General features: G+C 36.9%; 2 protein-coding genes across 2 annotated transcripts in view; both read left to right on the top strand.

Moving 5' to 3' along the window:
- LOC106869004 (transcription factor BTF3 homolog 4) overlaps positions 1–3,064 on the top strand; it is a 12,797-nt gene extending 9,733 nt beyond the window's left edge. Inside the window, exons 4-7 of the mRNA XM_014914495.1 lie at positions 638–746; positions 1,307–1,396; positions 1,778–1,840; positions 2,517–3,064. Of these exons, the coding sequence (XP_014769981.1) occupies positions 638–746; positions 1,307–1,396; positions 1,778–1,840; positions 2,517–2,563 (309 nt within the window). The 3' untranslated portion in view covers positions 2,564–3,064. The remainder of the gene's footprint in view (positions 1–637; positions 747–1,306; positions 1,397–1,777; positions 1,841–2,516) is intronic.
- Positions 3,065–5,968: 2,904 nt separating this feature from the next.
- LOC106869005 (uncharacterized) overlaps positions 5,969–13,861 on the top strand; it is a 13,693-nt gene continuing 5,800 nt past the window's right edge. Inside the window, exons 1-9 of the mRNA XM_014914496.2 lie at positions 5,969–6,128; positions 7,438–7,576; positions 7,732–7,935; positions 8,677–8,771; positions 9,227–9,356; positions 9,814–9,906; positions 10,566–10,631; positions 10,833–10,892; positions 12,826–12,935. Coding sequence (XP_014769982.2) covers positions 7,445–7,576; positions 7,732–7,935; positions 8,677–8,771; positions 9,227–9,356; positions 9,814–9,906; positions 10,566–10,631; positions 10,833–10,892; positions 12,826–12,935 — 890 coding nt within the window. The 5' untranslated portion in view covers positions 5,969–6,128; positions 7,438–7,444. The remainder of the gene's footprint in view (positions 6,129–7,437; positions 7,577–7,731; positions 7,936–8,676; positions 8,772–9,226; positions 9,357–9,813; positions 9,907–10,565; positions 10,632–10,832; positions 10,893–12,825; positions 12,936–13,861) is intronic.

The following is a 13,861-nucleotide window of genomic DNA, read 5'->3' as shown; positions in this document are numbered from 1 at the left end:
GAACTCCCGTGTCCCTTGCTTGCTGGTGTATTTGTGTTGCAAATGGTTGGGGAAGAATAAAAGTGATCCTTCAACACACGCCTATATTTATATGGTTTGGGGTTTGGTCCTATTGCATAGCATGTATGGCCCAAGTGTCTTCTACTATTGTCCCTAAGTGGATTTGGTGAATGGGAGAATACCACCAGGTATACGTTTGTGTTAGTGTCCCCTTGTCTTCATATTACATGATAGTTGTAAAATGATTGTCATACAAGCTGTGTCATTCTGTGAGAACATGTCTGGCCAGGGAGAAATATTACATTGATTGGAAACAGGTAAGGGTTAGTGACTGGGAGGGCTCCCTCTGGCCCTTGTAAACGTGGTCAAGCAGGCATTAAATGATGACGTGTGTGTATCAGCCTCGTCATTTTACTTCTCTCTCTCTCTCTCTCAGCTACCCCTGTCCCTTCATCGAATGACTCCAACACATCTCCAGACCCCATCACTCATTGTCAGTAGACTCCCACTAATAACTTACTCGTTATGAAACAGTTGACTTGATTGATAGATGTGAATTGGGCATTGTGGTTTGGGATGCCTCCTGCTTTCAATAAATGAAAGGATTTTATTGTTTGCATTTTTGTTTTTTGTGTAGGTGAACATGATCAAAGAAGATGGTCAAGTAATTCATTTCAACAACCCCAAAGTACAGGCGTCCTTGACAGCTAACACCTTTGCCATTACCGGCCATGCAGAGACAAGGCGTAAGTTTACACTTGGTATTCTGCTCTCTCTCTCTCTCTCTCTCTCTTTGAATATGTATACACATGTGATAGGTTTCATAAGGTGTTCCTTGTAAATTAGGTTTGTCTTGTTTTATGTCAACTAGGCCTGTCACACAAATGTTGGAAGAACTTTTTCGCAAATTCAGTTTGAAAGTCATTCAATTTGAACTTTTGTCAGCAAAAGTCTTTAAAACTGGAAATTGCTTTATTCTTTTGTCTTCAATCAGCTTGATCAGATGATTCAACTGTTGATGTTTTTGGACTTTAGTGCCATTAACTTGTCAGAGTTTTTGTTCAATTTCAAAACTGAAAATAGAATTTCTGGAGCTTTTCAGGAGCAAAAACTGTACTTCACTGGTGCTTTATGCAACTGGAATTTCAAAGATTTTGTCAATTTGTTTAACTGTTAATTGCTTCAACATATTTTCTCTGGCAAATCTATAAACCCTAATAGAAATAGGTGTGAACATATAAACTTGATAATGTAGTGTCTTTGATTTGGTTCAATTGTGTTGGTTATTTTGAATGTATCTTTGTAGAAATTGCTGAAATGTTACCTGGAATCTTGAACCAGCTTGGTGCCGAGAGTTTGAGTAATTTAAAGAAGTTGGCTAATAGCGTGGCCGGAGGTAAGTCTTCTTGTCTGGACCTTTGTTGCTTTAATCTGTTGTTGTTTTTGTTGTCACTGGTTGATCTGATAATAATGTTACTATAGCAACCAATATAGAAATTATAAAATAATTTGAAGACATTTCTTGGAAATTATATTAATTGGTAAACGTCAAGTGTGTCGATCATCAACTGATAGGAGCGAGATCGTTAACGACTGACAGCAGACATCATTCTGGACACTTCTTCAGATATTTCAGGTGTGTTGCATCTGGCATGAAATATTTATTAAAAAATAGTTTAATCCACTTTTTATATTTTTATGATGGTCCACTTTGTTGTTGTTGTCATTATTATAATTATAGTTGATTAGGCTAACTCTGTTTGATTGTTTTTTGCAGCAGAGGGAGACACCAGCAAACCTTCTACAGAAGACATTGATGCTGATGATGATGAAGTTCCTGGTACAGTAGACTTTTTGCTTCCACCATTCCCACACACATCTTGTAGGCTTTTGCATGTTTCCTTAAGCATTAACCATCATTCCCCATCCCTTATCACTCAACATAAGCTACCAGGCTTCTCAGTTTCTAGTTTGTAACTCAAAGGGATTTCAAGGCCTCAATCAAATCAGTGGAACAAGAAGGAGTCTTTGTGGGTAGAACAAAGGTTTTAGCTTGTAATGTTCTGACAGTCGATATCAAAATGTCGATGTCAGTTTTACATCAACGGTAAGGATCATAAAAGCCACTGAACAAACGATTTTACCAGCTCCACTGCCTTATAATAATAATAATTGTTTTTAAATTTTGGCCAACAATTTCGATGGGGCAGGCCTAGTCAAAAGCTAGAACCCATAATCAGCCGATACATTGGACCCTCTTTGAATGGTTTCAGTGACATAACACTTTTTTTCTTTTTTGAAGAAGGGACTCTGAATGGCCTCCTACGACCCTCTGCAAGTCTTAACCTGATTCTGAGAGAGAATCATTTTAAAATAATATACTCCTCGTACGTTGGCTTATTTTTAGTGAGACCAGCCGAGTAGCATGGGATTGACTAAATAAAATAGGTGACTGTTTTCCAAAGCTTTGTGATAATCTGTGAGATAATAAATGCTTGTTTTTTTTTTTGTTTCAGATCTTGTGGAAAACTTCGATGAACCCTCCAGAGGAGAAGGTGTTTGAGAACTACTTTCCACCACCATTTTTCTATCTCTCTTCTCTTCACTCTGTCTATCACGTCTCTGCATTTACTACTGCAATCCCTAAGCAAAATGAGTTTTCTGCATTTCATATTGGCATGTCCAGCCTCTTCTATGTCCGTCGACTGCCCAGTCTCTACTGGCACCTGGCGACCTCACTCCCCACCCAAACAAACTCCTTGTAGGTTTGGGAGACATTAGTTGGAGAGACTGTTGGATTTTTCTCACATTTACTATAAGAATGCGGAATTTAAAATTTCAAGAAAACTTTTTTTCCTGTCTCCCCCATTTGTTTTCTTTTTCTCGACTTTCAACAAAGGTATTTTTATTTATTTTTTTTTTTTACCCTGTCCTTAATTCTATAATTTTTTTTTTTTTAAGAAAGGCGAAAGCCTCAAACCCTTGGCCCCTTCCACTTTGTTTTCTGAGACTGTAAATGTACATAAATCAACAGAATAATAAAAAAAAAGATATGAACACTTTCCATACTGAGTTTTGTCTTGTTTTGTTTTTCTTTTTTCTTTTTTTTTTTTCTGTGTTTGTGTGTTTTTATACACATTAACATAATGATCATCTTCGTCATCATTTAATATCCGGTTTCCATGGTGATGTGAGTTGGATGCTTTGACAGGAGCTGGCAGGGCTGGAGAGCTGCACCAGGTTCCATTGGCTGTTTTGGCCTGGTTTCTACAGCCGGACGCCCTTCCTAATGCCAACCACTCCACGAAGTGTACTGGATGCTTTTTATGTGGCATGAGCACCAGTATTAATCCTGCTGTGGTGGTCTTGAATACAGTAAGGCACCAGATGTCTCAGTTCTTCATCATCTCTTTCATAAGACTCAGTGTCTTGGCTTTCTCTCTCCAATCTCCGAAGAAACAAAACAGTTTGGCTGTGTATGGTGAAAATATTTCACTGAAGTAAGTACTGGCATACTTAAGAGGCGTGAATATAATAAAGTTACTATAATTGATGGCATAAAAGACGCACGAGTAGATTAGATGGAACCCAATTTCAACAACGCATATTGAGGCAAAAAAGGAGAAGGTATTTAATGCATTAAAGCATGTATTATGGATCTGACTTTGCATAGAGGGTCTGCATTTTATATGCCATCAAAGGCAATATTTAATGTCAATTTACTGTGTTTTAAGGACGAAACTCTTGGAACACAAGGCAAGGGCGACAACTCTAGATTTACTAAAGAAAACAACTGGAAAATAATATTTAGTATATTTTTTATTGGTCTTAAGGCGACGAGTTGGCAAAATGCTAACCGGCATTTCGTACGTCTTTAGGTTCCCAAGTTCAAATTTTGCTGGGATCGATTTTACTTTTCATCTTTTCAGAGTCGATAAAATAATTATCAGTTGTGCACTGAGGATCGATGTAATCAACTTACCCCCTCCCTCGAAATTGCTGGCCTTGTGTCTAGAGTAGAAAGCGTTACATTTTATTGGTCTTGAGAATGAACAATAATCGCCTCCACTGATTTAACACCCAAAAACGTTCTATTCATCACTGCGAACAACGTTTTCAGTATCTCGGTTTCCTTAATCCAGTGTTTCTATTTAACGATATGATATGAAGGCAATTTGGCTGCTATTTTAAATGATAGCATAGAGGTACCTTCGTTGTCTTTTTTTTTCCAATGAGAAATTATATTTGCTCGGATTATGATAACCAGAAACTATCGATCCATTTTGAAGAGTTTAAATAGTCAGAGAAAGAAATGGAAATGGTTATTTCCTCATTGCTTCTTTTAATATTAGCCTCCCTTCAATAGATGTGGCAGCAACATCCTGTGTACACACACGTGATATTTTGTTCTTTGCCCTTACAAAGTCGACAAAATGAAAACGAATCAAAAGAACTAGAATTGAGTTGACTAGATCATAGAATGCAGTGCCCCAGTATGGCCACAGTTCAATTAGTGAGACTAGCAAGATAACAGTAACTATAGTATGAAACTGTATAGCAGCTACATAATACATCATCTTCAACAACTTGGAAAATGGGAGCCTCATGAATTGTCCGAAAGCAACCACAAATCCTGAGTTGGCATCTGATCTTCTCTCCATTCTCCCGAACTCATTTCACCCTTTTTGGATAGACTTGTGACGAAAAATGGATCTTCTATCGAAATGTTAAACGTAAACTGGTTTGGTAAAAGGGAAAAAGCTCAACCACATCCGAGAAGGGAACTTCATGGGAAAAAGGTTCTTCTCTCTATCTGGTGGGATTGATCACATCACAGAAGATCAAAGAGCTTTTGTTGGGAAAAAATTGCTCATCCACCTTATTCTCCCGACCTTGCTCCTTCAGACCACCATTTGTTTCGTAGTTTACAGAATCATTTGGGGGACATAACTTTCGCAAGCCAGGAGGAGGTCAAAACTGACATTTCAGAGTTCTTTGCTTTGAAAGAGTTTTACATTGATGGGATTAAAAAGCTTGTAAATAGATGGAAGGAAGTCATTGATGATTAAATTTCAATTAAATATAACATTTGATCACTTGTTTTCTTTATTCAAAATTTGAACAGAACTTAATGGGATGACCTGATCGATTAAGTGGTGGTGAGGTATTTGAAATGGTGGAGAGGTAGCTTTAGGTCAAAGACCGACAGAGATGGAGATATCTTGCTACAGAGAAGGTACATGGATATCCCACATCGTTTAAGGATGAGATTATCCAGGAAACGAACGCTGCTTTGCAACTCTCTGGTTTTGAGTTCAGACCCACTGCTTGGCGACTTGGACATGGGTTTTCAATTATAAGCCCAGATCAATTAATGCCTTGTGAATAAATCTGGTACATGGAAACTGTATCGAAGCCCATCATATAAATACACGCATGCACAAATCTATGCATGTGTGGTTGTTACCACCCATCACCACTTGATGCCCTGGTATTCATTTATTTGTGACCTTGTAACTGAGCAGACTGGCTAAAGAGACTGATAGAATACATATCTGACTTAAAAACAAAGTATAAGTACTGTTTGAGTTAAAGCTCTTAAAAGCAGTGCCCCAGCATGGCCACAGTCCAATGACAGAAACAAGCAAAAGGTAAAAGATACACACACACGTGTGTGCATGTATATATACATGTTTATGCATGTGTGTATATATATATATATACACACACACATATACGCATGTGTAAATGTATATATATATATGGGTGAATTTACGAAAAAAGCAACAACTAGAAATATGTATATATATACATGTATATACATACATACATAGGGTATGTCTTTGCTTGATGTTGATTACATAACTCTCTAAAACAGGTTTTGAATACATACAGACCATACACACACACACACACAGATGTGTGTGTGCGTAATTAATTGGCATGCTAAATGCATTGACAAAATTGAATTGTGTGAAAGAGAAAGACTTGTTTTCTTTCTTACTTGGTCTGGTAATTTCAGGTCATAAACACAGGAAAACAAAAACTGTCTTTCTTTTATTGAGATTTCTGCAGCTGACACACGAAATATTTTGTACACACAAAGTATACTTCTGTATTTTTCCCTTGTAAGTAGAATATATATATTTTTTAAAAAGAAAATGTAGTTTCAAACATCATAAAATTTAGAGTAAAGATTGTTTGCCAACATAACATGGCAGTCCTGGTTTTGAACTGATGTTGCTGTAATTTAGCCCCAGGAGACACCGTCTCCAGCTGGCTATACGACACAATCTGTGTCCTTATATTTTCGAACAAGCGAATCTAGCACCCACCACCCTGCTCAAAACCATATCTATGTATTTCCAGGACTGCCATGTTATATTGGCAAACAATCTTTACTCCAAAGTATTGTCACTGAATATCTCTCGTTGTGAGATTTAAAAATAACAATTTTCTAATCATAAAATTTACTTTGCTATTCAAATATATGTTCCTCTTCTAGCCATTCTCAGCTGTCATGCTATGTTGTTCTCACAAACCAAGAAGCAAAACTCTATTATTATTATTATCATTTTTTACCTTTTTATCTCAGGTACAACTCATTTTTTGTCAAACGAGTGGAGCGACATGGAATGTTGTGCTCAAGGACATTACATGCCTCCAGAAGTCAAACTAACGACCTTACCGTTGAGAGCTGATTCCCCCAACCACAAAACCATGTGCATTCACTACATACACACACACACACACACTTTGTCACATGCACTGCATCAGCAAAATGCATTAAACTTTCTCAAATTTTTCAAGAATTTCCCGTTAATCATGCATAGCGGTCCCATAGAAAATATCTGCTACATGATCATTCTTCACCTGCTAGAAATAGCTGCCAAATCTTCCCTCATATCCCATCTCACAAATCCAAACTCACTTGTGACTACCCAATAAAATTCTTAGTAGTATTTCGCCCGTTGCTACATTCTGAGTTCAATTTCTGCTGAGGTTGACTTTGCCTTTCATCCTTTTGGGGTCAATGAAATGAGTACCAGTTGAATACTGAGGTTGATTTAATTGACTAGTCCCCTCCCCTCAAATTTCAGACTTTGTGCCTAGAGTAGAAAGGATTATTATTATTATTATTATTATAAATAAGGCAGTGAGCTGGCAGAATCATCGGCATGCTGGTCTTGTACCAATAATTTGAAGAATTTATTGTTGTTGTTATTTAGAGCAAAAATGGTAAAGGAAGATCGACACATTTACCTTCTAATATCTCACTTCTTCCTTCTCATCCTCTCTCTCTCTCTTTCCTCCTCACCCATTCAAATATGTACCCCTCCCCACTAATTCTCTTGTTTTTTTCCTAAATAGTCCGTCATCAAATCCTACATCAAAATGATTTAATTTTCTTATTCTTGTGCCTCACCAAACTCTCAGCTCAACCATGGAACGATGGATTAAACGAACAGCTCTAGTTACTGGTGCTTCCACTGGCATTGGTGCAGCCATCTGTAGGAATTTGGTGAAGAGTGGTATGAATGTTGTTGGATGTGCAAGAAATGTGCAGCATATTGAGGTTTGGTTTTAACTTTTTTAAAAAGGAAAAAAATTTTGGTACTTTTTGGTTACCTCACCCCCATTAAAAAACTGGGTTATTGCTTTCCATTTTTGCTTAATCAAAATCTGTTATCCAATGTTAATTAAGTGTTTTCTGTTGCTAATCTATCGCAGGAAATCTCTGATGAACTGAAAGGTGAAGCAGGTTCCTTGTTGGCTGTGAAATGTGACCTCAACAATGAGTCTGACATCCTGTCCATGTTTGGGACCATCAAATCCCATTATGGAGGAGTGGATGTGTGCATCAACAATGCAGGACTGGCCCACGCCGAGCCATTGCTTACTGGGGACACTAACAAATGGCGGGAGATGTTCAATGTAAGTGGTTTCTCCACTTCCTCCCTCCCTCTTTCCTCCATTCTTTCTCCTCAACTGTTTCTTAATATATGAAATCTGTGCAACACTTCAGATAATCCATTCATATCTATTCGGATGTACAAAATGTCAGAACGAATGAAATAACAATCGAGAGATATCAGAAACACGGAGAAACTTCTCACAGAAATATTTTGTCAGTTCAATTTATTTATCTCAAAACTGAACACAGTTTTGACCACTTTAGATAAAGCAGTGATGATATCCACATACAAGAGATTCTCCTTAAAGATACTCTAGTGATAAGAACCAACAACACAAACTCTACCAATGAACCACCCTTATCTCAAAGAAAAATTTACAAGGAACTAACAAAAGTTGATATACAAAAGCAAAATGCATTGAAACCACAAGTCTGGAATAAACCATATTTCATTCCATGTCGGCTACCTCTGATGAGCGTAGGGTTATATAATCAGATTGTTACCTAACACTCGATTGAACCCCTAGTGTGAAACCGATTCGTAAGATTGGAGATGATGGATATATAACATTGTACACTTCGGATAATATACCCACAGATATATGAGCGCATCTTTTTCCTGACTTATGGATTTTTAGACCACCCACGTATATATATGTGTGTATGTATGTATGTATATAAGCTACACGCGTTTGTGTGCACACACATACACACAAGTTCTCTCCATCTTTAATATCTTGGTTAATATGTGTTTTCAACAGGTGAATGTATTGGCTCCCAGCATCTGCACAAGAGAAGCCGTTAAGTCAATGCAGGAACATGAGATCAACGATGGTCATGTGATCTACATTAACAGGTCAGTAGAGACAATCACTATCTACACAATAAGGACAAAAAACTCCCTCTAGACAAATACTATACACCCTGCAAACGAACACTATATGCACTGTAAAGAGACATTCCTGACTGTAAACGAGCATTCTTTATAAATTATACACAGCTTTGCCTCAGGTGAAGACGTTCTCTCTGCAACATGCATGCATGCACGCACGCATTAAATGCTTCTGTAATTTATTAATTGTCTGTAATTTTCTGACCAGCGATGTGTAACAACATCCGATAATTCGATCGGTTACATGATATTTAGATATAAATATATATAAACCAATTTTAGTGTGGAAGACAAAAGTTAACCATTCAGTAACACACAAAGACTGTTAACTTCACTTAAACATTTATTGTTTGTTATATGGTGTCAAAATTTCCATTGCATGCACACAAACATTTCTTTATGTTGATTTGGTATTGCAGCTTATCAGGCCATAGAGTGATTGACTTACCAGAAGTGCACTTCTTTTCTGCAACCAAATTTGCCATCACTTCACTAGTAACGGGGCTTAGGAATGAACTGCGCCGTCTCAAGTCTGATATCAAAGTTACAGTAAGTTCTGAGAATTGTATTTTTCTGTTGATATTTATATGTGTAACGGTTAAGATTTTAATTGAAGTTGAGGGTCACCATTTGTAATGGGAGATGTTAATTAGTAAACAATAATATGAAATGTCGGAGTCAGCAGTTGTAACGATTAAAATTTGTTGTTATAACGGCAAGTTGTAGGATGTGAAAGATGAACAAAGCATGAAGTTTTAAGAAAATCAAAGAGATGATGGGCCTGGCTGGAATGTCTTAAGTCATGAGTCTACTCATGACAACAAGTTATGGAGTATACACACCTTACACTAACTCTGTTCATGTTCAAATGACAGTATATAGGATGTTTATACATCATTCAGAATATAGATATGAGTTGTATGGAAGAACATATTAGTGACATATACACCACATTGGACCTGTTGGATATACACTCACTCTGCTTGTACATTATTGTCTTCTACAGGCCATATCCCCTGGTATTGTGGAGTCAGAGTTTCAATACCGCCTCTATCCTGATAAACATGATTTGGTCACATACATGTTTAAGAAAATCAAGGTTTGAGCAATGTTTTTTCCTTATATACATGCATACATACATACATACACACACACACACACTTTTATACACATTATATTTGTGTGTGTGTGTAATTTATTTTTTAGAGATAAATTCTCTCTATATATAGAAGACGCACTGAAGCACCCAAGACATTTGAGCCATTGGAGAAATAGGAAAAATAATGATGAGAAACAGAAGACAGGTTACAAATACGCATTTCATAAAATATATTCCGTTATAAAGATATTATGCGCACAAAATTGTACAATAAAAATATATAAATTCATAATTACATTAAAAATATATAAATATATCAATACAAATCAAGATTATACAAATGTAAAGTCCTACTTACAATAAAAACAATATAATTGGCTAAATGGTTAAACACAAATCGGCAGATAATCAACACAAGAAGTTCACTTGTGTTTGCTACTCCAAACTCCAAGAGTATCCAGCAGCACGTCAGCAGTTGCTCTCATGCAACATGTTACAGCCTAAAGAACTGAAAGGTTCCCTGATGTGTTTTGGCAAAATCTTATTCATGCTGTTTGTCATATATATTTGCCTCTATGATGGTTCAATGCAATAAAATCTTTTATTGAAACAAAATTGTAACGATACAGTATAATCCATTCTTTTTTCAATATTCATAGGTTCTTGAACCGCAGGATATCGCAGATGCTGTTGTCTTCACCCTACAGACACCCAAGCATTGTGAGGTATGTTGTTGATACTTCAAATATGTCCATAAACAGGTCAATTTCCTGCAACACAGTGATTGCATTATTGTCACCTGTAATGATACTTTTATGTTTGCATTATATTATATACAAGAACATATATATATATCTCGTATCTCTTTTCTAATGTTTTTTTATGACCTGTTAAATTGTTATCTTGTCTCTTTGCCTCCATTATAGGTCAATGATATCTTATTGAAGTCAACTGAACAACGGCCCAAAATTTCCTGTGATTTAACAGCATAAGACTTTCTTGTATCAGCTACAAGGGTCTCAGAAAACTAAGGCTAAATGAGAAGTTATGGCATTTATGTATTTCACTTCATAATAATTCTTTCTAATTTTGGCACAAAGCCGGCAATTTTAGGGAAAGGCAAGACATTTACATTGACCCCTATTTCTTGACTGGTACTTTATTATATCAACCCCAGAAGGATGAGAGGCAAAGTTAGCTCCAGTGGAATTTGAACACAAAATGTAATAATTCAGAAGAAACACCACTTGTCATTTTATCCGATACTCAAATGATTTTGCTTTTCACTTCATAACCACAACGACCATGGCAAAAGGATATATGTTCCTAATATGGGCATGGCACCACAATCAACCCCAAGGAGAGGTAAAATCTCCTGATCATCCTGTTTGAAGTGACTTATATGAAAATCTCTGCTTGTCTCAGAGAAAGATGTGTAAATAGCACAGAACAGCTGAGCTGAGCTGAGAGCTTAACATCGTATTTCAGAGTGAAAATAGCAATAACTAAATAAAGAGGTGAAGAGTTAAAGAATTACACCATTCTTTGCTGAATCAAAAACCTTGACAGTCAAGAAATAAAAGTGAAAATAAATAAAACTTAAAATTGAAATGATTTTGGTTGTTTTTACTTCTTCTGCCATTTTATATTCTGCAATGTTTTGCTGTTGAAGTTGTTCCATGAAAAAGGTTCAACTTTTGATCATCCTGCTGAAGTTGGTCCAGGGAGAAGTGTTACATACATACATACGTATGTACATATGTACATAGATATATACATGCATATGGTGTCACATAAAAAGCTCTAATGCTGGTGCCACATAAAAAGCCCCCAGTACACCCTGTAAGGTGGTCGGCATTATGAAGGGCGACGATACAGACAGCAGGTGAGAGCTGGATAAGTTCAGTATAGAAAAGCTTGTAATGCTCAAGGATTTAAACTTAAACTCCAAATTCTTCATCCAGGACAAGGCTTGCTGCACTCTTTTATACATTTACATGCTTTTGTCACCCTCAGCACCTAGCATAAAGCTGGTGCCCCTCTCTCTACGAGACTTCCAGGCAGCTTTTTAGTCTTGGGAGTTCCATAGTAACCTCATTAGTGTTGGTAAAAAGCACTGAATACATTCTGAACAGCCATTGGTGTTAAGAAAGGATCTTGTCATAGAAATTATGCCAAAGAAAGATATTAAAGCTTGACACAGTCATTTGACTCACTGGATCCTGTTGAACGGTCCAGTCCATACCTCATCTACAACATTTTATCTGTCTGGTAAATATCATGAATAAGGGTGGGGGTGGGGTGGGGCTTCAATCCGTTCATTAGTTTCTGGTTTTCATATAAAACAGATAAATGTGGTAAGATAATAGCATTGCAAGTCAACTCTTTTTACATCCAAAATAATCCAAACTAACACAGACGCACCTCCACCGCCACCGGTGTAAATAATTGATTGGAACCTTTCCAATCATTTAATTTTAATCGGGGTATAGGCCAATCAATTATTGCAATTAATTGTCAATTATTTTGCCAAACAAAAACACCATACCATTCCTATTGAGGAGGCCAAACATCAACAATGTGTTGAATTATTGAATCAGAAAGATCTCTTTCAATCCAGTCTCTTGTCGCCACATTTTTTTAGTGGGGAGACAACCCAATTTTTAATGACTATTTTGTAATAGAAGTGATGTAACAAAAAGAGTCGTAAGATTAACGAAAATATATTCGGTTCGGCCAGATTTGTTTCTCCTCTGGCCAGCAATTTCTCCACATCCAATTCATGCTGATGAATAAATCACTGCTGCTGTCTGTTGTACAACGTTGTTCTGTTTTGTGGTGTTTGTTGATAATACAAATATACAGAGGTGGGCCTCACAGAATGTACTGATTCTCGTAACTTATTTAATATGTAAAAAGCTCGTAAATCTAAATGAAAATCATAGTCTCAGACAACAAGCTGCAGAAAATCAGCTTTCGAATGTGAAAGAAATTTGTCACACCCGGGAATCGAAACCAGGTCAGCGAATGTAATCAGCTGTTACTTACCTCCTTGCCCCCACTGTCTCGACGTGACTCGAGATAAGAAATTTACATAAAGCCCTAAAGTTTATCGGTTGCTCATTAAACCGGCTGCTTTGATTCACAACCACGCTTTATTACATTTCTGTCAACCACAAAACTTGATTCTACACTTGGCGGTAAGTTTGTTATTTTACACAGAAATTACTATCGAACTCTCTTAATGAACTAGACAAATTAATTACTTCATTAAGTTTCAAGCAAATGTTTTCCCAATATTTCTCTTTCTTCTCCTTCTTTATTATTTACAAATCTATTGTTGTAGTGTTTCGTTGCTTATTCATTTGGTTGTGTATAAAGTCACAGAGCGATCTTCACAGTTGTTTAACACGAAAAGCGCAGGCCACGACCGTGGCCCAAATAGATTTAATTTAAGGGCGTCAGCTGGGGGTCGAATGTCACTCAAAAGGTCTGATACCCACCAGAATGCAAGAGGACTAAATAGTTCAACTAATGACTTTTTCAGATGATGTAAAACTTACCTCCGTTATATACTAACAAGATATATCTTACCGGTGTTTAGAGTCAGGGTTACGTTGAAAATGGGTGGTGTGCGTATTCTTTACCTGCACCGCAAACTTGTATAATAGAACTTGGGTCACCCTTGGGCAGTTTGGCAATGGAAACGGTCAAAAAAGTTTTGAAGGTAACACGGCAGAGGCCGAGTATTTACACCCCGACCTCGATAATTGCCAGACTTAAAAAAAAAAAAAAACGTAACGGAATCTGTTTGATCCCAACTCGTCCATGGTGCTCATCCAGCATGACCGCGATCCAGTGACTGAAACAAGTAAAAAATCTTTATTTTTGAGGATGGAAATTATGATTGCGTTGATCCTTTTTTTGTCTCGGATTTTCTTCCTCGCAGGATTTT

This window comes from Octopus bimaculoides, chromosome 23 (genome assembly GCF_001194135.2).
Source record: "Octopus bimaculoides isolate UCB-OBI-ISO-001 chromosome 23, ASM119413v2, whole genome shotgun sequence".
NCBI classification, from domain to species: domain Eukaryota; kingdom Metazoa; phylum Mollusca; class Cephalopoda; order Octopoda; family Octopodidae; genus Octopus; species Octopus bimaculoides.
Note: the sequence above shows the minus strand (reverse complement) of the source record. Positions and strands in the feature narration are given on the sequence as shown.